The sequence below is a fragment of the Triticum aestivum genome, chromosome 1A (assembly GCF_018294505.1).
Source record: "Triticum aestivum cultivar Chinese Spring chromosome 1A, IWGSC CS RefSeq v2.1, whole genome shotgun sequence".
Classification (NCBI taxonomy): Eukaryota; Viridiplantae; Streptophyta; class Magnoliopsida; order Poales; family Poaceae; genus Triticum; species Triticum aestivum.
This window is the reverse complement of record NC_057794.1, coordinates 31,728,969-31,750,256: the sequence shown is the minus strand read 5'-3', so window position 1 is coordinate 31,750,256 and position 21,288 is coordinate 31,728,969. Positions and strand designations below refer to the sequence as shown.

At 44.5% G+C, this 21,288-nt stretch overlaps 1 protein-coding gene across 1 annotated transcript; it reads right to left on the bottom strand.

Moving 5' to 3' along the window:
• Positions 1–745: 745 nt before the first annotated feature.
• On the bottom strand, positions 746–5,258 carry LOC123187988 (uncharacterized). The gene is made up of 3 exons (XM_044600014.1): positions 4,566–5,258; positions 4,233–4,456; positions 746–1,589 (listed from the first exon to the last, which is right to left on the bottom strand). Exons 1-3 carry the CDS (start codon positions 5,182–5,184, stop codon positions 966–968), a joined length of 1,467 nt encoding a protein of 488 aa, XP_044455949.1. The 5' UTR covers positions 5,185–5,258; the 3' UTR covers positions 746–965.
• Between the last annotated feature and the right edge of the window lie 16,030 nt (positions 5,259–21,288).

Here is a 21,288-nt window from a genome sequence, read left to right as displayed (position 1 = left end):
TGTCGGACATCTTGTACTCCCTCTGTATCGAAAAAACATGAAATTTGTTGGCAACAAACTTGACTTATTGTCCTACTCGTAAAAAACAAATTAGAGGAGAAATGGCTTTTGTGGTATGGTCCAGGACAAAGGCAAAATCGGCACTATATTAGGTGTACTATTCACTCTATATTGTCAAGGACAATTTGTTTTTATGCTCAGATTTTTTTTGTCGGCAGCTTTTATTGTCAATTTTTCTTATGACTGGCACAATAAGTCAAGTTTGCTTGAAAAAGTTTTCACTTTTTCCTGAATTGCTAAAAAATCCCTAACAATATTTATAGGGTTCATCTACCACCATGTTTATAGGGATATTTTCCTGCTTGTTAACCAATATAAAGCGCCAAAAGGCATTACATCGACAAGAAATGGACCCTCTTATCTAGTGACCGTTTGCTGAGAGGTGGTATGTGCGAACATTTTGCTGGCAGTTTTAGTTAGCCGGGGGTGGCAGTTTGACATTTTCTAGGATGAAGGTTCAAAGATATCACCCTCCTAGAAAATGTATGTTGTTCCGAAGAAACTGCCATCCCCAACACAACTAAAAACGACGGCAAAACCGTTCAAAATGCCACCCTCCCCAGCAGACGATCTCCAGTTGGCTTTTGCTAAAAAATTGTTAGGTCATAAACTAATGAACATAATTATTTTCCCGGTGCAAGGACTGAACCAAAAGACTAGCTGACCGAAACAGCACGGCCGTAACTCATCATACAAGCATATACAGGCTTGTATAAAAGACTGGAACAACCATCGAATCTGAACTGTCTATATTACATAGTAATTCTGACAAATAGAAGGATATGGCCTACTACCACCCACCCAGCTTAAGCTACAGTACCACCACATAACACATGCTACGAACCATACATACATGCATAGATAAATAACTACTTCCGGCACCTAGAGCCAAACCAAAGCCACATTTATATGCTAGGACACGGCATGTCACGGTAATGTGGCCAGTACGGGAGAAGAGACCAGGCGACAGTGACTTCCATCTTACAAGAGAAAACTTCAAGTTTAGCATAGCTTCTGGAGGATGTCTTAGCTGCGAGTACTCCAGAAGCCCGCCTGACAGATCGATCCACCAGGTGACGCGCCATGACAGAGACTCTCAGCTGCCCGTCGTCTTCGACAGACACAACACTTCGTGAGAGCTGTATCGAGCCATCAGCTGCAACAGGCAATTTGTCGTCTCTGAAACCAAGCAACTTGATTTTCTCGTCGTCTATGCTGGCGGTAGTAGCGGTAAATACACCTCGGAAACCTTGTGGCCACTCCCCGCCAACCACTCTAACACTGATGGTGGCCTCCACGGAGTGAACCATGTCACCCAATGTCAACTCCATTGTGCTGAGCCTGCTAGTCCTGACGCGATTGAACACATAGGAATTCATTGAGCCGGAAATATAATAAGGATCGACGTGATAGCTCAACTCTTTATCCTCAGATTCAGTAGCGCCCTTCACTTTCAATGCAACCTCAAACCACACAGGATCCACCACCACAATAGCACGGCTAGGACCTGTCAGTGTCAGATACGGATTCTGCATGCAGACATTATTTAGTAAGTAATTGTATCGTTTATCTCAAATAGGACCGCAGCATATATGACCAATATATGTTGAAAATAAGAGAGAATGTGCATTCATCGATAAATAATCAACCTAAGCATAATAGCTTAAATTAAATATCTGTCGATAGCAAGCACAGAAGAAAGGTAAACTCGTGACATGCAAAATTAAGATGTAATTTAGAGCCAGTAGATTTGAGTCGAGATAGGTAAGAAAGCATTTCAAGTCTTCAAAGCTGAAGCAAGTTAACAAACATATGTAAACTGAACTCAAAGGCATTGAACATCATCACAATGAAAACATAACTTGCAAAAACATGTGTAGTCTGCAAACAACATACAAAAAAGGGGGCATATTATTAGGGTGTTCATATACTACTAAAAACAGGTATCTCAAAGGTTAATTTGTCAACAGATCACAACTGTGTTCAGCATTTTCAAGCAGAAAATTACAAGAGAACACGACAAAGTAACAGGTACAAACAAAATAAAAGAATGGTCTCACAGACCAGGGGACGCTATTGATTCGAGAATCTACCTACGCCTTGTGGGAGCACAACTAAAGGGGTCCAATGTATTCTCAAAGGGAACAACCAAGAGTAGGCTAAATGTTGTAGGCGCTCTTCCATAGAATTCTCCCACCCCCTCCCTTCCCCTCCCGCTCTCTCAAATGGGATGTGATCACACTTCTTGCTATGATTATAATTGCCCCAGGCGCTCGCTGCCGCCGTCCCATCAAACACCTAGGCAATGGAAGGCCTTTGTCCAGTGCATAAGAGGTAGGAAACAATTCGCCAGAGAAAAAGAAGGGAGGCGGAAAGAAAAAGGAAGAATGGAATGCCATTCCCACGAACCAACCCTCCCAAAGCAGGAAGGGGACAGATCTATGGCTTCGAAAGGAAGCCGTCGGAGAAAAAAAAATGGAGCACCAAATTCAATGAGGATAACTGGGGAATGAAGCAGATTCATTGATACCTGGGCAAAAGGGAAAGGCCAAAGGAAGAGGACGTCGCTGAACAAGGATCTAGCAGACGGCGAGACGCCATGGATAAAGAAGGTGCGTATCCTGCATAGGCTCCATCGTCGATGACACCCACTAAGCCAAACAACTTGCCATCAACATGGACAGGCAGCAGCTGGGGAGTGTATGGGAGGGTGAAGCCAGGGGCCAAACCCTGCAGAGGAGCAGATGTGCCAGGGAGCCATCCTCCACTGCTTGCAAGAGCTCCAGCCACCAGGTATAGAGCAAGGAAGAGCAGGAGAAGACTAACTGGCATATCTGGTTTATTAGAAAGATTACAACACCTAATATCATAGTAGGGGGATACAGGCCTCCATCCCTCTTCTTTCCACCGCTGGAACCACCGGAGATGGGAGAGAGAGTGAGGCCAGAGGAGGAGGTGAGGTAGGAAGAGCTTCAGGAGAGGGAAGATTGACCACATGGGTAAACAGCCACTTAGGGAAGAAGTCTCAACCGGTTGACACTGTCTGATGGTGCTTAATGTGAGTAGTCTAATCTCTTGTTTAAATCGCATAGCATAGAGAATAAAATCCAGTTGTTTCTCCAGCTGTGTAATAACTCGGATACAAGGGAATACCCCAAGTTCGATTTAATTGCAGGTGGAGAACTTGAGAAGCAGGGTGTGTGCACAATACATGGTTGGATTGAACGAAAGTTGCCAGGGCCATGGTTTTATTGGCAGCTATACATACTAGCAGAACAGCTATATGCCGGCAAGTGAACAGGTTTTCCAAATCGCGCGCACACACACACTGGACGCTCTAAGAAAACAATATAATCCATACTGCAGCTATAAACACATACTCTACCACACTCCTATACTCTTAAAAAAGTTATATACTACTCACTAACTATACATTTTCCAAAGTGTACATACTCCATATTATATATTCTAAATACAATATACCGCATACTGCATACTCTTAAAAGGGTTCATATTCATATTACAGAGTGCATACTCCTGAAAATGTGATACACTTCTTAATACATGCTCCATACTATTTTTCCTTCAAAAAACAGTGTGCTCCAACCAGATATTTTTATTCCATCTTATGGATTAATAAACATGGTGGTATTAATATCCTTATCCGATCAAGAACTTTGTTCCCTGTGGTCAATAATTAAAGAGGTGCTTGAACCAACACATCACTTGCTGGATTACTTACTTAATTAATAAACTTAATTAGCGAAATGCCTTCTGAAGCATCCATTAACCATCTTCTGAAGCATTAATTAACAAACTTAATCAGGCTTGTGGCACAGGAAGGTTAAATAACGATGGATGCCTAGGGAGTAACTACACAGGGGAGTACCCCAAAATTCTTCATATATATGTGCCAATGACAATGCCAAGATCATATATTCTAAATCTACATATATATGTGGCACAGACTGTTTCATCTTCGCAAAGTCTACAAAAAAATTATATTATTTTCTCATTCCACTTTATGTTCTAAATCTGTAATTTGATCATATATTTACTAATATCATCACACTGTATAACGCAGCTGAAAAGATCAGACCAAATAGTTTTGATGGAGGTACATACATAGACACCAAACTAATAACTGTCAGCGGCAGGCCAGGAATACAAACCTCCTTGTGGATCATTTGGCAGTTATCCCTTTCGCGCTGGAAGATAACATTGCGATTATGATCCAAACAATCTCGTGCAGCAACGACGCCAAACACTTGCAGCGGCCAGTGCACTCCATCTTGTAGTCCCGCAACTTTGACAGAAAAGACCTGCAGAGTTCTTATGGGGTGGGCTGTGCCACCTGACGACTTCTTGTCCGTGTAAAGCATGTTTGGGATACGCGCTGCATATTATCGATGTCAAATTGCCAGTCAATCAATCAATCAATCAAGATGCTCACAGCTAGCAGTAATAATAAGCAATGGAGAGGGGATTTGTCTTTGGCAGCTTACTGTTGTCCTTGAAATTTCCGAAGGATTTGGGATAAAGATATTCCCAGAACTCGCGGAACTCCTTGGCCTCGAAGGCACGCCAGTCGGAGGTATCCTCGTCGGGATCCATGTCCTTGAGCCTCAGGGCCTCCATGTCTTCCGCAATCCACCTCTTGCGGCACTTGACGGCCTCGGGGTCTCCCGTGGCGATCCACTTCCGGAGGGCGCTGGACTCCTCCGGCCGGTCCTCGTTCCTGCGCGCCTCCTCCGCCTTGGCTCTGTACACGGCCGCCGCCGCGACGTCCTCCTCTGTCATCGTCTTGGCCGGCTCCTTGATGACGATCCCCTTCATCCGCGCCAGAATCTTGGCCGTGGCTGCTTCTACAATCTCCCTCGTCCTCGCCAAATCAGATTCCGCTGGGCTGCTCCCCACCTCGCTGACGCTCATCTCCACCGGAACCGCCGCCGCCGCCGCCTTTGAGCTCTTTCCCGTCTCCGTCTTCCGTTTCTTGATTTTGCGGCCGGGGCCTCCTCTCTTCCTCCTCTCCGCCTCCTCCTGCGCCTCCTCAGCCTCCCTCATATCCATCAACAGATAGTTAATGTAGGACTCCACTTCCGCCTCCGCCTCCGCCACCGCCATCGCCGCTCTGCTTACGCCAAGAAACCCTAGACCTAGACCTAGGTGGAGGATTGGGGATTCGTACTGTTGAGAGGGCAGGCAGGGAATACAAGGAATCGAACAGATCGATCGACACCGGCCGGCCCATCTCCAACGAGGCGAGCGTTCCACATATCCAGTCGGTGTCTCCAGTTTTTTTATCATTTTCCTTGTTTTTTTCTTTTCTCCATTTAGTTTTTTCATTTTTCTATTTCTCTTTCCTTCTTCTTTTCTGTTTCTGTTTCTCTTTTATTTTATTATTACTAATATTATTATTATTGTTGTTGTTGTTGTTGTTTTCCACAGATGTTCAGAAATTTAAATACTGTCCGCATGTTCAATTTTATTATTTTTTTGAAAAATGTTCCTATTTGAAATTTAGTTTCGGAAATTCTAAAAACGTTTAGAATTCCAAGTGATGTTTGCTTATTTCATAAAACAAAATAAACTTCAAAATATTTAGAATTTCAGATATCAAAAAAGTTCCTACTTTAAATTCGTTTGCAAATTCAAATATTTGTTCGTATTTTAGTTTTTGTTCGCTCATTCAGAAAATGTTCAGGTAAATTTGTTTGAAAAATGTTCACCAATAAAAAAATTGGGGTTTCCAAAAAATGTTCCCGCTTTCAAAATTTGTTCACATCATCAAAATGTTCATTTTTCAAAATTTGACCCTGAATTCCAAAAATGTTCGGCGAAACTCAGAAAATGTTTACGTCTTGAAAGTATGTCTGTAATTTTGAAAAATGTTGGCACTTTCAGTTTTTTTGTTCCTTTTTCGGAAAATGTTTTGCATTTTCACGAAATTCTTCGTAATTTCAAAAAAAATCTCGTGTTCATTTTGTTCCTTTTTTTGGAAAAATGTTTGAGATTCCCAAAAATGTTTCGGGTTTTTAACTTTTGCGATGAAATATGAAAATGTATGCATTTTAAAGCATATTAATGTGTATGGTAACCGAGTATAAAAATGCCGGCTTCCGAGGCTTGATATAAGACCGGCTTTCGAGGCTCGAGTCTTGGTTCGGCTTTCTGTGGAAGCAGGCCTTGCAGCCTCTTGTGGTTTATCCTAGCTTTCTGAAAGCTGGCTCTCACCTGACTTAAGCCGGCGTTTTAACTTTGATAAGTTCAGGATCAACATAGTCCATGATAGGCATTTGTGTGATTGACTTATCAAAAGTACAACCGGGTCACCTTTTCGGAGTAGCATCAAGCTAACATGCAGGTTTAACCAAGTATCATAGTGGCATATGCTGGGTCAAGAGGGATGTTAGTAGTTAAACTCGATGAGTTGGAAGCCCCCAAGTGACCATATAATCATGGAAAAGCTCAGCATAGGGACAATGCTACTACTGCAAAACATTTGGGTTCCAGATAAGCCGGTTTTATTCCATTGATCCTAATATGATAAACCAATAAGGCAGGCTACCTATGTTTAGATTGTGCATCATGGCGACCAGTCTTCTTTGGTAATCTATAATTGTTCGTCAATAAGGCAGGGTACCTGTCGTGGAATTGTCATGGCAGATGTCCTAGTAGAAGGACTTAGTCGTGGAGCCATCGCGACGAGGTTAGCTTAAAGGGGTTAAACGGGACAAAGGACACAGAGAGTTTATACTGGTTCGGCCCCTTGCGGTGAAGGTAAAGGCCTAATCCAGTTTGAGGTGGTATTGCTTGGGTTTCGATTATCAGGGATCGAATACACTTAACCTAGTTCTCGATGTCTTGTTTCTTGCCCTAAACCGCAGCCGAGTCGTCCATTTATATACACAGGTTGACGCCCCGCGGCTCACGGAGTCCCAACCGGCTCATAACCAACGTGTCCGGCTCGGTGACTAATTACACTTTCCTTACAATACAAGTCATACATATATGGCGGTTTACACCTATGGGCCTTAAGTCGCCTTTGGGCTTCGGGCCCTTAGAAGTCTGCTTCATGAACCGCCATCTTCAATTTCTTCATGGGCTTTGTCTTGATGAACCACCATTGGTATAACCCGGCCCCTCCTGGGCGGGTCATACCCAATAGTTATATCCCCAACATTAGGCCCTAGGTTGATTTGAACTTGTTCATGTCAATCCTCAACACTTAGAAAAATCCTTCTTCATTTATTCTTGCGAGGCCCTGTAACCCACCGTGACGTCATCTCCTAGGATTGTGGTAACTCATCATGACGTCACTTGTCATTAACATTACACAAAGCCCAAATTTTAATATATCCTCTCTTTTAATGAACCTTCGAAAATCGAGGCGTCTGCGCCGTCATATATCCTTTTTTGGCCTCCTTGATTCCCGCGCATGCCACTTATCCTTTCGACGTTATAAATAGGGCTAGGGGTCCCTTTCACTTTCCCCTCTTGCCTCTTCGTCTCTGTCTTCCACCTCGCGTCGCCTTAGCACCCGAGCTCTGCCGCCGCCGTATTCCTTCGCCACTGCCTCAACAACGGCCGCTGCTGAAGGAAATATGCCCTAGAGGCAATAATAAAGTTATTATTTTATTTCCTTATATCATGATAAATGTTTATTATTCATGATAGAATTGTATTAACCGGAAACATAATACTTGTGTGAATACATAGACAAACAAAGTGTCACTAGTACGCATCTACTTAACTAGCTCATTGATCAAAGATGTTTATGTTTCCTAACCATAGACATGAGTTGTCATTTGATTAACGGGATCACATCATTAGGATAATGATGTGATTGACTTGACCCATTTCGTTAGCTTAGCACTTGATCGTTTAGTATGTTGCTGTTGCTTTCTTCATGACTTATACATGTTCCTATGACTATGAGATTATGCAACTCCCGTTTACCGAAGGAACACTTTGTGTGCTACCAAACGTCACAACGTAATTGGGTGATTATAAAGGTGCTCTATAGGTGTCTCCGAAGGTACTTGTTGGGTTGGCGTATTTCAAGATTAGGATTTGTCACTCCGATTATCGGAGAGGTATCTTTGGGCCCACTCTGTAATGCACATCATTTAAGCCTTGCAAGCATTGCAACTAATGAGTTAGTTGCGGGATGATGTATTACGGAACGAGTAAAGAGACTTGCCAGTAACGAGATTGAACTAGGTGTTGAGATACCGACGATCGAATCTCGGGCAAGTAACATACCAATGACAAAGGGAACAACGTATGTTATTATGCGGTTTGACCGATAAAGATCTTCATAGAATATGTGGGAGCCAATATGAGCATCCAGGTTCCGCTATTGGTTATTGACCGGAGACGTGTCTCGGTCATGTCTACATAGTTCTCGAACCTGTAGGGTCCGCATGCTTAACGTTTCGATGACAGTTATATTATGAGTTTATATGTTTTGATGTATCGAAGGTTGTTCGGAGTCCCGGATGTGACCAAAGACATGACGAGGAGTCTCGAAATGGCCGAGACATGAAGATTGATATATTGGAAGCCTATATTTGGATATCGGAAGTGTTCCGGGTGAAACCGGGATTTTACCGGAGTACTGGAGGGGTAACCGGAACCCCCGGGGGTTAATGGGCCATAGTGGGCCTTAGTGGAGAAGAGGAGAGGCGGCCAGGGCAAGGGTCGCGCCCCCCTCCCCCCTAGTCCGAATAGGGCAAGGAGAGGGGGGCGGCGCCCCCCCTTTCCTTCTTCTCCTCCACCTCTTTTCCCTCTTCTCCTAATCCAACAAGGAAAAGGGAGGGAGTCCTACTCCCGGTGGGAGTAGGACTCCTCCTGGCGCGTCCCCTCCTGGCCGGCCACACCTCCCCCCTTGCTCCTTTATATACGAGGGCAAGGGGCACCCTAGAGACACAACAATTGATCGTTTGATCTTTTAGCCGTGTGCAGTGCCCCCTCCATCATAGTCCACCTCGATAATACTATAGCGGTGCTTAGGCGAAGCCCTGCGTTGGTAGAACATCATCATCGTCACCATGCCGTCGTGCTGACGAAACTCTCCCTCAACACTCGGCTGGATCGGAGTTCGAGGGACGTCATCGGGCTGAACGTGTGCTGAACTCGGAGGTGCCGTACGTTCGGTACTTGATCGGTCGGATCGTGAAGATGTACGACTACATCAACCGCATTGTGCTAACGCTTCCACTTTTGGTCTACGAGGGTATGTCGAAAACACTCTCCCCTCTCGTTGCTATGCATCACCATGATCTTGCATGGGCGTAGGATTTTTTTTGAAATTACTACGTTCCCCAACAGTGGCATCCGAGCCAGGTTTTATGCGTAGATGTCATATGCACGAGTAGAACACAAGTGAGCTGTGGGCGATATAAGTCATGCTGCTTACCAGCATGTCATACTTTAGTTCGGCGGTATTGTTGGATGAAGCGGCCCGGACTGACATTACGCGTACGCTTACTCGAGACTGGTTCTAGCGACATGCTTTGCACACAGGTGGCTGGCGGGTGTTAGTTTCTCCAACTTTAGTTGAACCGAGTGTGGCTACGCCCGGTCCTTGCGAAGGTTAAAACAACACCAACTTGACAAACTATCGTTGTGGTTTTGATGCGTAGGTAAGAACGGTTCTTGCTAAGCCCAGTAGCAGCCACGTAAAACTTGCAACAACAAAGTAGAGGACTTGTTTTTGTAGGGCATGTTGTGATGTGATATGGTCAAGACATGATGCTAAATTTTATTGTATGAGATGATCATGTTTTGTAACCAAGTTATCGACAACTGGCAGGAGCCATATGGTTGTCGCTTTATTGTATGCAATGCAATCGCCCTGTAATGCTTTACTTTATCACTAAGCGGGAGTGATAGTCGTAGAAGCATAAGATTGGTGAGACGACAACGATGCTACGATGGAGATCAAGGTGTCACGCCGGTGACGATGGTGATCATGACGGTGCTTCAGAGATGGAGATCACAAGCACAAGATGATGATGGCCATATCATATCACTTATATTGATTGCATGTGATGTTTATCTTTTATGCATCTTATCTTGCTTTGATTGACGGTAGCATTATAAGATGATCTCTCACTAAATTTCAAGATAAAAGTGTTCTCCCTGAGTATGCACCATTGCCAAAGTTCGTCGTGCCCAGACACCACGTGATGATCGGGTGTGATAAGCTCTACGTCCATCTACAATGGGTGCAAGCCAGTTTTGCACACGCGGAATACTCAGGTTAAACTTGACGAGCCTAGCATATGCAGATATGGCCTCGGAACACTGAGACCGAAAGGTCGAGTGTGAATCATATAGTAGATATGATCAACATAGTGATGTTCACCATTGAAAGCTACTCCATTTCACGTGATGATCGGTTATGGTTTAGTTGATTTGGATCACGTGATCACTTAGAGGATTAGAGGGATGTCTATGTAAGTGGGAGTTCTTAAGTAATATGATTAATTGAACTTAAATTTATCATGAACTTAGTACCTGATAGTATCTTGCTTGTCTATATTGATTGTAGATAGATGGCCCGTGCAGTTGTTCCGTTGAATTTTAATGCGTTCCTTGAGAAAGCAAAGTTGAAAGATGATGGTAGCAATTACACGGACTGGGTCCGTAACTTGAGGATTATCCTCATTGCTGCACAGAAGAATTACATCCTGGAAGCACCGCTGGGTGCTAGGCCTGCTGCAGATGCAACTGACGACGTTAAGAACGTCTGGTAAAGCAAAGATGATGACTACTCGATAGTTCAGTGTGCCATGCTCTACGGCTTAGAACCGGGACTTCAACGATGTTTTGAACGTCATGGAGCATATGAGATGTTCTAGGAGTTGAAGTTAATATTTCAAGCAAATGCCCGGATTGAGAGATATGAAGTCTCCAATAAGTTCTACAGCTGCAAGATGGAGGAGAATAGTTCTGTCAGTGAACATATACTCAAAATGTCTGGGTATAACAATCACTTGATTCAACTGGGAGTTAATCTTTCGGATGATAGCGTCATTTACAGAATTCTTCAATCACTGCCACCAACCTACAAGAGCTTCGTGATGAACTATAACATGCAAGGGATGGATAAGACGATTTCCAAGCTCTTCGCAATGCTAAAGGCTGCGGAGGTAGAAATCAAGAAGAAGCATCAAGTGTTGATGGTCAATAAGACCGCCAGTTTCAAGAAAAAGGGCAAAGGGAAGAAGAAGGGGAACTTCAAGAAGAACAGCAAGCAAGTTGCTGCTCAAGAGAAGAAACCCAAGTCTGGACCTAAGCCTGAAACTGAGTGCTTCTACTGCAAGCAGACTGGTCACTGGAAGCGGAACTGCCCCAAGTATTTGGCGGATAAGAAGGATGGCAAGGTGAACAAAGGTATATGTGATATACATGTTATTGATGTGTACCTTACTAGAGCTCACAGTAGCACCTGGGTATTTGATACTGGTTCTATTGCTATCATTTGCAACTCGAAACGGGGACTACGGATTAAGCGAACACTGGCCAAGGACGAGGTGACGATGCGCGTGGGAAACGGTTCCAAAGTTGATGTGATCGCCGTCGGCACGCTACCTCTACATCTACCTTCGGGATTAGTATTGGACCTAAATAATTGTTATTTGGTGCCAGCGTTGAGCATGAACATTATATCTGGATCTTGTTTGATGCGAGACAATTATTCATTTAAATCAAAGAATAATGGTTGTTCTATTTATATGAGTAATATCTTTTATGGTCATGCACCCTTGAAGAGTGGTCTATTTTTGATGAATCTCGATAGTAGTGATACACATATTCATAATGTTGAAGCCAAAAGATGTAGAGTTGATAATGATAGTGCAACTTATTTGTGGCACTGCCGTTTAGGTCATATCGCTGTAAAGCGCATGAAGAAACTCCATACTGATGGACTTTTGGAACCACTTGATTATGAATCACTTGGTACTTGCGAACCGTGCCTCATGGGCAAGATGACTAAAACGCCGTTCTCCGGTACTATGGAGAGAGCAACAGATTTGTTAGAAATCATACATACAGATGTATGTGGTCCGATGAATGTTGAGGCTCGCGACAGATATCGTTATTTTCTCACCTTCACAGATGATTTAAGCAGATATGGGTATATCTACTTAATGAAACATAAGTCTGAGACATTTGAAAAGTTCAAAGAATTTTAGAGTGAAGTGAAAATCATTGTAACAAGAAAATAAAGTTTCTGCGATCTGATTGTGGAGGAGAATATTTGAGTTACGAGTTTGGTCTACATTTGAAACAATGCGGAATAGTTTCGCAACTCATGTCACCCAGAACACCACAGCGTAATGGTGTGTCCGAACATCGTAATCGTACTTTACTAGATATGGTGCGATCAATGTTGTCTCTTACTGATTTACCGCTATCGTTTTGGGGTTATGCTTTAGAGACGGCTGCATTCATGTTAAATAGGGCACCATCGAAATCCGTTGAGACGACGCCTTATGAACTGTGGTTTGGCAAGAAACCAAAGTTGTCGTTTCTTAAAGTTTGGGGCTGCGATGCTTATGTGAAAAAGCTTCAACCTGATAAGCTCGAACCCAAATCGGAGAAATGTGTCTTCATAGGATACCCAAAGGAAACTATTGGGTACACCTTCTATCATAGATCCGAAGGCAAGACATTCGTTGCTAAGAATGGATCCTTTCTAGAGAAGGAGTTTCTCTCAAAAGAAGTGAGTGGGAGGAAAGTAGAACTTGATGAGGTAACTGTACCTACTCCCTTATTGGAAAGTAGTTCATCACATAAACTGGTTCCTATGATGCCTACACCAATTAGTGAGGAAGTTAATGATGATGATCATGGAACTTCCGATCAAGGTGTTACTGAACCTCGTAGGTCAACCAGAGTAAGATCCGCACCAGAGTGGTACGGTAATCCTGTTCTGGAGGTTATGTTACTAGACCATGACGAACCTACAAACTATGAAGAAGCGATGGTGAGCCCAGATTCCGTAAAATGGCTTGAGGCCATGAAATCTGAGATGGGATCCATGTATGAGAACAAAGTGTGGACTTTGGTTGACTTGCCCGATGATCGGCAAGCCAGTGAGAATAAATGGATCTTCAAGAAGAAGACTGACGCTGACGGTAATATTGTTGTCTATAAAGCTCGACTTGTTGCAAAAGGTTTTCGACAAGTTCAAGGGATTGACTACGATGAGACTTTCTCACCTATAGCGATGCTTAAGTCTGTCCGAATCATGTTAGTAATTGCCGCATTTTATGATTATGAAATTTGGCAAATGGATGTCAAAACTGCATTCCTGAATGGATTTCTGGAAGAAGAGTTGTATATGATGCAACCAGAAGGTTTTGTCGATCCAAAGGGAGCTAACAAAGTGTGCAAGCTCCAGCGATCCATTTATGGACTGGTGCAAGCCTCTCGAAGTTGGAATAAACGCTTTGATAGTGTGATCAAAGCATTTGGTTTTGTACAGACTTTTGGAGAAGCCTGTATTTACAAGAAAGTGAGTGGGAGCTCTGTAGCATTTCTGATATTATATGTGGATGACATATTGTTGATTGGAAATGATATAGAATTTCTGGATAGCATAAAGGGATACTTGAATAAAAGTTTTTCAATGAAAGACCTCGGTGAAGCTGCTTATATATTGGGTATCAAGATCTATAGAGATAGATCAAGAGGCTTAATTGGACTTTCACAAAGCACATACCTTGACAAAATTTTGAAGAAGTTCAAAATGGATCAAGCAAAGAAAGCGTTCTTGACTGTGTTACAAGATGTGAAGTTGAGTAAGACTCAATGCCCGACCACTGCAGAAGATAGAGAGAAGATGAAAGATGTTCCCTATGCTTCAGCCATAGGCTCTATCATGTATGCAATGCTGTGTACCAGAACTGATGTGTGCCTTGCTATAAGTCTAGCAGGGAGGTACCAAAGTAATCCAGGAGTGGATCACTGGACATCGGTCAAGAACATCCTGAAATACCTGAAAAGGACTAAGGATATGTTTCTCGTTTATGGAGGTGACAAAGAGTTAGTCGTAAATGGTTACGTCGATGCAAGCTTTGGCACTGATCCGGACGATTCTAAATTGCAAACCGGATATGTGTTTACATTGAACGGTGGAGTTGTCAGTTGGTGCAGTTCTAAACAAAGCGTCGTGGCGGGATCTACGTGTGAAGCAGAGTGCATAGCTGCTTCGGAAGCAGCAAATGAAGGAGTCTGGATGAAGGAGTTCATATCCGATCTAGGTGTCATACCTAGTGCATTGGGTCCAATGAAAATCTTTTGTGACAATACTGGTGCAATTGCCTTGGCAAAGGAATCCAGATTTCACAAGAGAACCAAGCACATCAAGAGACGCTTCAATTCCATCCGAGATCTAGTCCAGGTGGGAGACATAGAGATTTGCAAGATACATACGGATCTGAATGTTGCAGACCCGTTGACTAAGCCTCTTCCACGAGCAAAACATGATCAACACCAAGGCTCCATGGGTGTTAGAATCATTATTGTGTAATCTAGATTATTGACTCTAGTGCAAGTGGGAGACTGAAGGAAATATGCCCTAGAGGCAATAATAAAGTTATTATTTATTTCCCTATATCATGATAAATGTTTATTCTTCATGCTAGAATTGTATTAACCAAAAACATAATACTTGTGTGAATACATAGACAAACAGAGTGTCACTCGTACGCCTCTACTTGACTAGCTCGTTGATCAAAGATGGTTATGTTTCCTAACCATAGACATGAGTTGTCATTTGATTAACGGGATCACATCATTAGGAGAATGATGTGATTGACTTGACCCGTTCCGTTAGCTTAGCACTCGATCGTTTAGTATGTTGCTATTGCTTTCTTCATGACTTATACATATTCCTATGACTATGAGATTATGCAACTCCCGTTTACCGGAGGAACACTTTGTGTGCTACCAAACGTCACAACGTAACTGGGTGATTATAAAGGTGCTCTACAGGTGTCTCCGAAGGTACTTGTTGGGTTGTCGTATTTCGAGATTATGATTTGTCAGTCCGATTGTCGGAGAGGTATCTCTGGGCCCACTCAGTAATGCACATCATTTAAGCCTTGCAAGCATTGCAACTAATGAGTTAGTTGCGGGATAATGTATTACGAAACGAGTAAAGAGACTTGCTGGTAACGAGATTGAACTAGGTATTGAGATACCGACGATCGAATCTCGGGCAAGTAACATACTGATGACAAAGGGAACAACGTATATTGTTATGCGGTTTGACTGATAAAGATCTTCGTAGAATATGTGGGAGCCAATATGAGCATCCAGGTTCCGCTATTGGTTATTGACCGGAGACATGTCTCGGTCATGTCTACATAGTTCTCGAACCTGTAGGGTCCGCACACTTAACATTTCGATGACAGTTATATTATGAGTTTATATGTTTTGATGTACCAAAGGTTGCTCGGAGTCCCGGATGTGATCATGGACATGACGAGGAGTCTCGAAATGGTCGATACATGAAGATTGATATATTGGAAGCCTATATTTGGATATCGGAAGTGTTCCAGGTGAAATCGGGATTTTACCGGAGTACCGGAGGGGTTACCGGAACCCCCCGGGGGTTAACGGGCCATAGTGGGCCTTAGTGGAGAAGAGGAGAGGCGGCTAGGGCAAGGGACGCGCGCCCCCCCCCTAGTCCGAATAGGACAAGGAGAGGGGGGCGGCGCCCCCTTTCCTTCTTCTCCTCCACCTCTTTCCCCTCTTTCCTAATCCAACAAGGAAAAGGGAGGGAGTCCTACTCCCGGTGGGAGTAGGACTCCTCCTGGCGCGCCCCCTCCTGGCCGGCCACACCTCCCCCCTTGCTCCTTTATATACGGGGGCAGGGGGCACCCTAGAGACACAACAATTGATCATTTGATCTTTTAGCCATGTGCGGTGCCCTCCTCCACCATAGCCCACCTCGATAATACTGTAGCGGTGCTTAGGCGAAGCCCTGCGTCGGTAGAACATCATCATCGTCACCACGCCGTTGTGCTGACGAAACTCTCCCTCAACACTCGACTGGATCGAAGTTCGAGGGACGCCATCGGGCTGAACGTGTGCTGAACTCGGAGGTGTCGTACGTTCGGTACTTGATCGGTCGGATCGTGAAGACGTACGGCTACATCAACCACGTTGTGCTAACGCTTCCGCTTTCGGTCTACGAGGGTACGTGGACAACACTCTCCCCTCTCGTTGCTATGCATCACCATGATCTTGCATGTGCGTAGGAATTTTTTTGAAATTACTACGTTCCCCAACAGCTGCATCAACCTGATTTGACCAGATTTCGTTCGCACGCCTCCGCTATTCAACAGCTCTGGTGAGTTCTCCTCCTTCCTTTTCCCATAGATCCCATTAGGGTTTCCTACGAGCTCGTCAGAGTTCATTTTCGTTCTTTGCTGTAGCTTGCTCTTTTTGATTTGAACTCAGTACCTCTCCTGTGCGGTGGTAGTTGTAGCACTCATTTTCACTACTAGGGCATCTCCTTTTGCATAAAAATTCCGATCTGGACATATGAACTGCTCAAGCATCGTAATTTAGGTCTAGATATTTTTCCATTATCTGAAGTGCCGTAGATCCAAAATCATAGCATCAATCTGCGAAACCTGTTTTTCAACACTTAGAAATTTTTCATTTCTCAGATCTGTACTTTAATAATTGTGTGGGCGGCTTAACTCAAAAAACCATAACCCGCCAGGTACCATTAGTCCCCTCTTAAGCCGCCAATAGCTAGTCTTTATAACTTCAATGCCAATCTTCGGTTTAACACCCATGCATGCTTCATGTAATCTCTGGTTTGCCTTTTAAACCATCAGCCGGCTTAACCATATAATCTTGAACCGGCATAATCTTTCTTTCAGATCATCAAGAAAAAATGGCTAAGACGTACACTTCCTGCAACTGGGTCCAATCCCGGGTTACTGAAGAAGATCTAAACAATCATGTTGCAACTGGCGTGTTAGCCAAGAAAGAGGTCATCCATTGGAGGGCCCCTGGTGAAGAAAATCCTCCTACACCCAAGGACGGAGAAGTGATTGTCTTTACTGACCATCTGAGTCAGGGGTTCAGCCCGCCCGGCTCAAAGTTTTTCCGCGATGTGCTTCATTTCTTCCAACTTCACCCTCAAGATATCGGACCCAAGTCCGTGTCCAACATTTGCAATTTCCAAGTGTTCTGTGAAGCTTATCTTCAAGAAGAGACCACAGTTGATTTATTCAGAGAATTCTACTATTTAAACCATCAAACAGAGTTTACTGACGGGCCTAGCCAAGAGCTCGGTGGAGTCTCAATTCAAAAGAGGAAAGAGGTCAACTTTCCCCATGCTAAGCCGCATAGTCATCCCAAAGACTAGAACCAAACCTGGTTCTATTGTCAAGACACATCTCCAGCTGGCGAGAATCCTCTGTCGGGTTACCACGATCACTAAATTAGCAGCACACATCCACTCCCCTCATGTCTCAGTCCGAAGGAACGGGCCAAATATGCGCCATCGTTTTCAAAGCTCAGAGCCTTTATGGCCAACGACTTAACTGGCGTCGACTTTGTCCGGTGCTGGGTGTCCTGGAGTATCTTGCCTTTGAGCCATCACCCCAGCTTAATGTGCGAATATACTGGCGATGTAAAAGATCCTCAGCGCCACTGTGACATTTAACTGTCTGATGCGGAAATTACTGAAGCCACCAAAAAATTGCCGAATGAACCTTTAAAGGAATGCAGCAAAACATGACTTAGTCCTTTCAGTACCTTCAACAAGCCACCAGCCGTAAGTGTTGCACACCTTCTGCTCAATCCATATTTTCAATAATTATGCCCACTTATGTTCTTTTTGACCTGAACAGGCTGATTCTCCATTTTGGAAAAAGGAACCTCAAGATAAACCGGCTAAACCGGCTCATACCAAAACCAAGGCCACCAAAAAGCCTGCCAAGAAGAAGACCACCGAGTCCGCGGGTTTAAACATTGATGATGACGATGATGACAATGAGTTAGAGGTAGAACTTGACTCTCTTGTCTCCTTTTTATACATCTCATTGACAATGATTGTTATCAGGACGACGCAGAGGCCAGCCGTGCCGACGATGTAGAGGTAACTATTCTTTCCTCTGGCTCAGAACCTCTGCCAACACAGAAAAACCGATAAGCAAGCCAGAAAGTAAGCTTTTCTCACCCCCTAGCTCACTTGGATCCCAACTTTCTTTTGAATAAACAGCAACACGAAGCTCGCCAAACCACCCGTCATAGCGGTGGTGTAATCACTTCTTCTGGCTTACCGGACACGCCGGTTCACAAACGCCGTACAGAGGTCTTTCATATTTCTGATATACTTTATCCTAAGGCGGGTCATTTCCGACAACCTCTTAACCCATCTGATTCAAACTATCAGGGGATTTCACATTCCTCCTCTGGCGAGTCAACGGGAACTCAAATCCCAACTTTCAAGACTGTCCCTGGGTAAGAATATATTCAATCATTCAAACCTTATACCTGATCATTTACACTGGCCTCTTTATGTTTCTTTCTTTTCAGGGCCCAGGCCAGACCCAGCAAGAAGGCAAAGCTGAATAAGCTGGTCGACGGTTCTAACCCGTCTGAACCAGAAAAACAACAGTCAGAACCTTCTAGCCCAATTGCTGAGGCCACCCTTGATGATCCACCACCACAAGACCATGAAGCCTCCATAGATCGTATGGACGTTGAACGGGTGATTTCTAAGCCGCCAATCCCAATTAAGCCTGCTGAGGGGAAGACTGATGATGTTGTTGTCACTGGGTTTGGATTCACAGCCCCGGGTCAACCTACTGTCTTATCTAAGCACATCGCTAAGGAAGAAATTTCTACTGAAGATAAAGGCAAGTGGAAGGTAGACTTGGAGAGCTACACTCATTTCAGTGCCCAAGACATCCACTCTGGTTACTTGAACCATCTGTATACCAGCCGTGACTTTGAAGCCGGCTTGGTCAATTTGATGAAGGAACGCTATGAGGTAAATGCTGCAACTCCTTTTTATATGAATATATTTCCCTTAGCCGCCAAGTTTATTGGACATGATAGAATCACTACTGCAGGATGCTGCTAACGCGACACTACAATCAGAGACCCTTCGAGAAACTGTGTGCGATGCCATAATCGCAAACGGTCGTGTATGAAAACCGTCAGAAATGTATAAAACGTTTGCGATGACGGATGCATCAAACACGGTTCAGGTTTTAGTTGCGTGTGCAATGAAGGGCATACGGTTCAGTTCAATTAACTTTTTGTGATGAGGAGGAACAAAAGAAATGGGCAGCCAGATGAAGGCGTGTGCGATACACATCATATGGTTCAATCGGATGAACTGTTTGTGATTAGGCAACACAAAAGAAACGGGCAGCCAGATGAAGGTGTGTGCGATATACAACATACGGTTCACTCAGATGAACTGTTTGCGTTGAGACAAGAGAACATAAACGGTTCAATATAACAAGATGTGTGTGATACACGGCAAACAGGTCTGTAATCAGAAATGTGTGCGAAGACCGATAATAACACAGACGATTGCTTCTAATAAGACGTATGTGATATGGTCTGTCTACACAACATCTATTGGCTATTGAGGGACAAGCGGTCATCCAAATACGCCATAAGGATGCGAAGAGGCATCCTATCAGCAAGGACTAGCTGTTCCACCAGTAGCTCATGTAAGAAAACTCTCAAGTTAAGTGTGCTCAGGCTGGAGCAGCCATCAGATGGGTGACTGGATGGGAAGTTGTGTTGATGCTAAATTAACTGATAGTGTGTCATATCTGTCAAATTAAATGACTGATACGACCCATCCCATGAGTTAATTTAACCTCGAGGTCCTTGTTTTTATTTTATTTTATTTTTTAACACATGTTAAAGAAGGTCTACCGCTTTACTTTTTGACAATGTGCGATACGTGGCATACAGTTGATCCATTCGTCCGTGTTGTGGGCAAACGCTTGCTAGTATTCAACCATTTGGGATTGATGAATTCATCACCGACGGGTTCCCTAGGGTGGTCCGTGTTCATCTGATCATCATCTACTTCTTGTGCTAGCTCGATGTTCCTTCTATGCTAAGTTTCCATTAATTGATGGTGTTTTATGAACACTCTACCATTTCTCGTCATTTCCTCACCTGTTTCCCACCACCAAGAGATATTGCGCATAGGCGGCGTGCGACGCACGGAGGCGACAAGCGCAGCCTGTAGCACATCCACCTTTTCCAAGCATGCCAACCCATCAAAAGCGCCGCCTCTGCCATCAACCTCATCGATGAGGAAAACGAGCAGGCGCCACGGCCCGTCGAGGCTGAGGTGGTCCCTGGCAATGCAATGGACGACGCGTGATGCGCGTCATCACCAGTGTTGAGCAGACCTTTGGCGCATGGCACTTGAGCACCGCAGATCAAGATAGGCATGTCAGCACCGACAAGCTGCATCTCGCCGCACAACATGATCGATGGCGCGCCGCAGAGCAAGATAGGCGCGTCCATGCCGATAGGTTGCAGCTCGCCGCACGGCGAGACCGTTGGAGCACCGCAGAGCGAGAGGTACAGCACGCCGAACAGCAAGAGCGGATCCATCGGCGCTTGCCTGCTATCGACACGGCGTCGCGGCTGGGTACACGTCCCGTCAGTACCCCCATTCCTCGCCAGGAGTGGGCAGAGGCCCTCAGTGTCGTACTTGCACCAGACGTCGGCTGTGTCGTACTTGCACCGGACGCCTGCCGTTCGCATGGGTGCCGCCGTTCGCCTTGTCCACGGCCCGCTGGATGCCAACGCGCTGGTCCGTAGGCTCGACCGCCTCCTTGGCCCAGGTATCCACCTGGGCGAAGTAGAGGAACATGGCCGTCGCATCCTCGAGCTGGTGATCTCTGATGAAGTAGCCAACTTGGAGCTCGAGATCGCGCTTCAGATGTACTACGAGCGTGTCGACCGCTTGGACGAACGCCTGCACGAGTTCAGGCAGAGCCAAGAGCTACCGTAGGCAAGGGCTGCTGGTCATGGTCTCATGGACGTGTTTTATTTTGAAAAGTCATTTCGACATGGATAGCTATGTATTCACTGCAATCATAGTATTGCTTTGTTTATTGCTATGTTTCAATGTGTGTACTCTGTTTTCCATTCTTATATGTTCTATTTCAATGTGTGTGTATACACTTTCTATTCTGT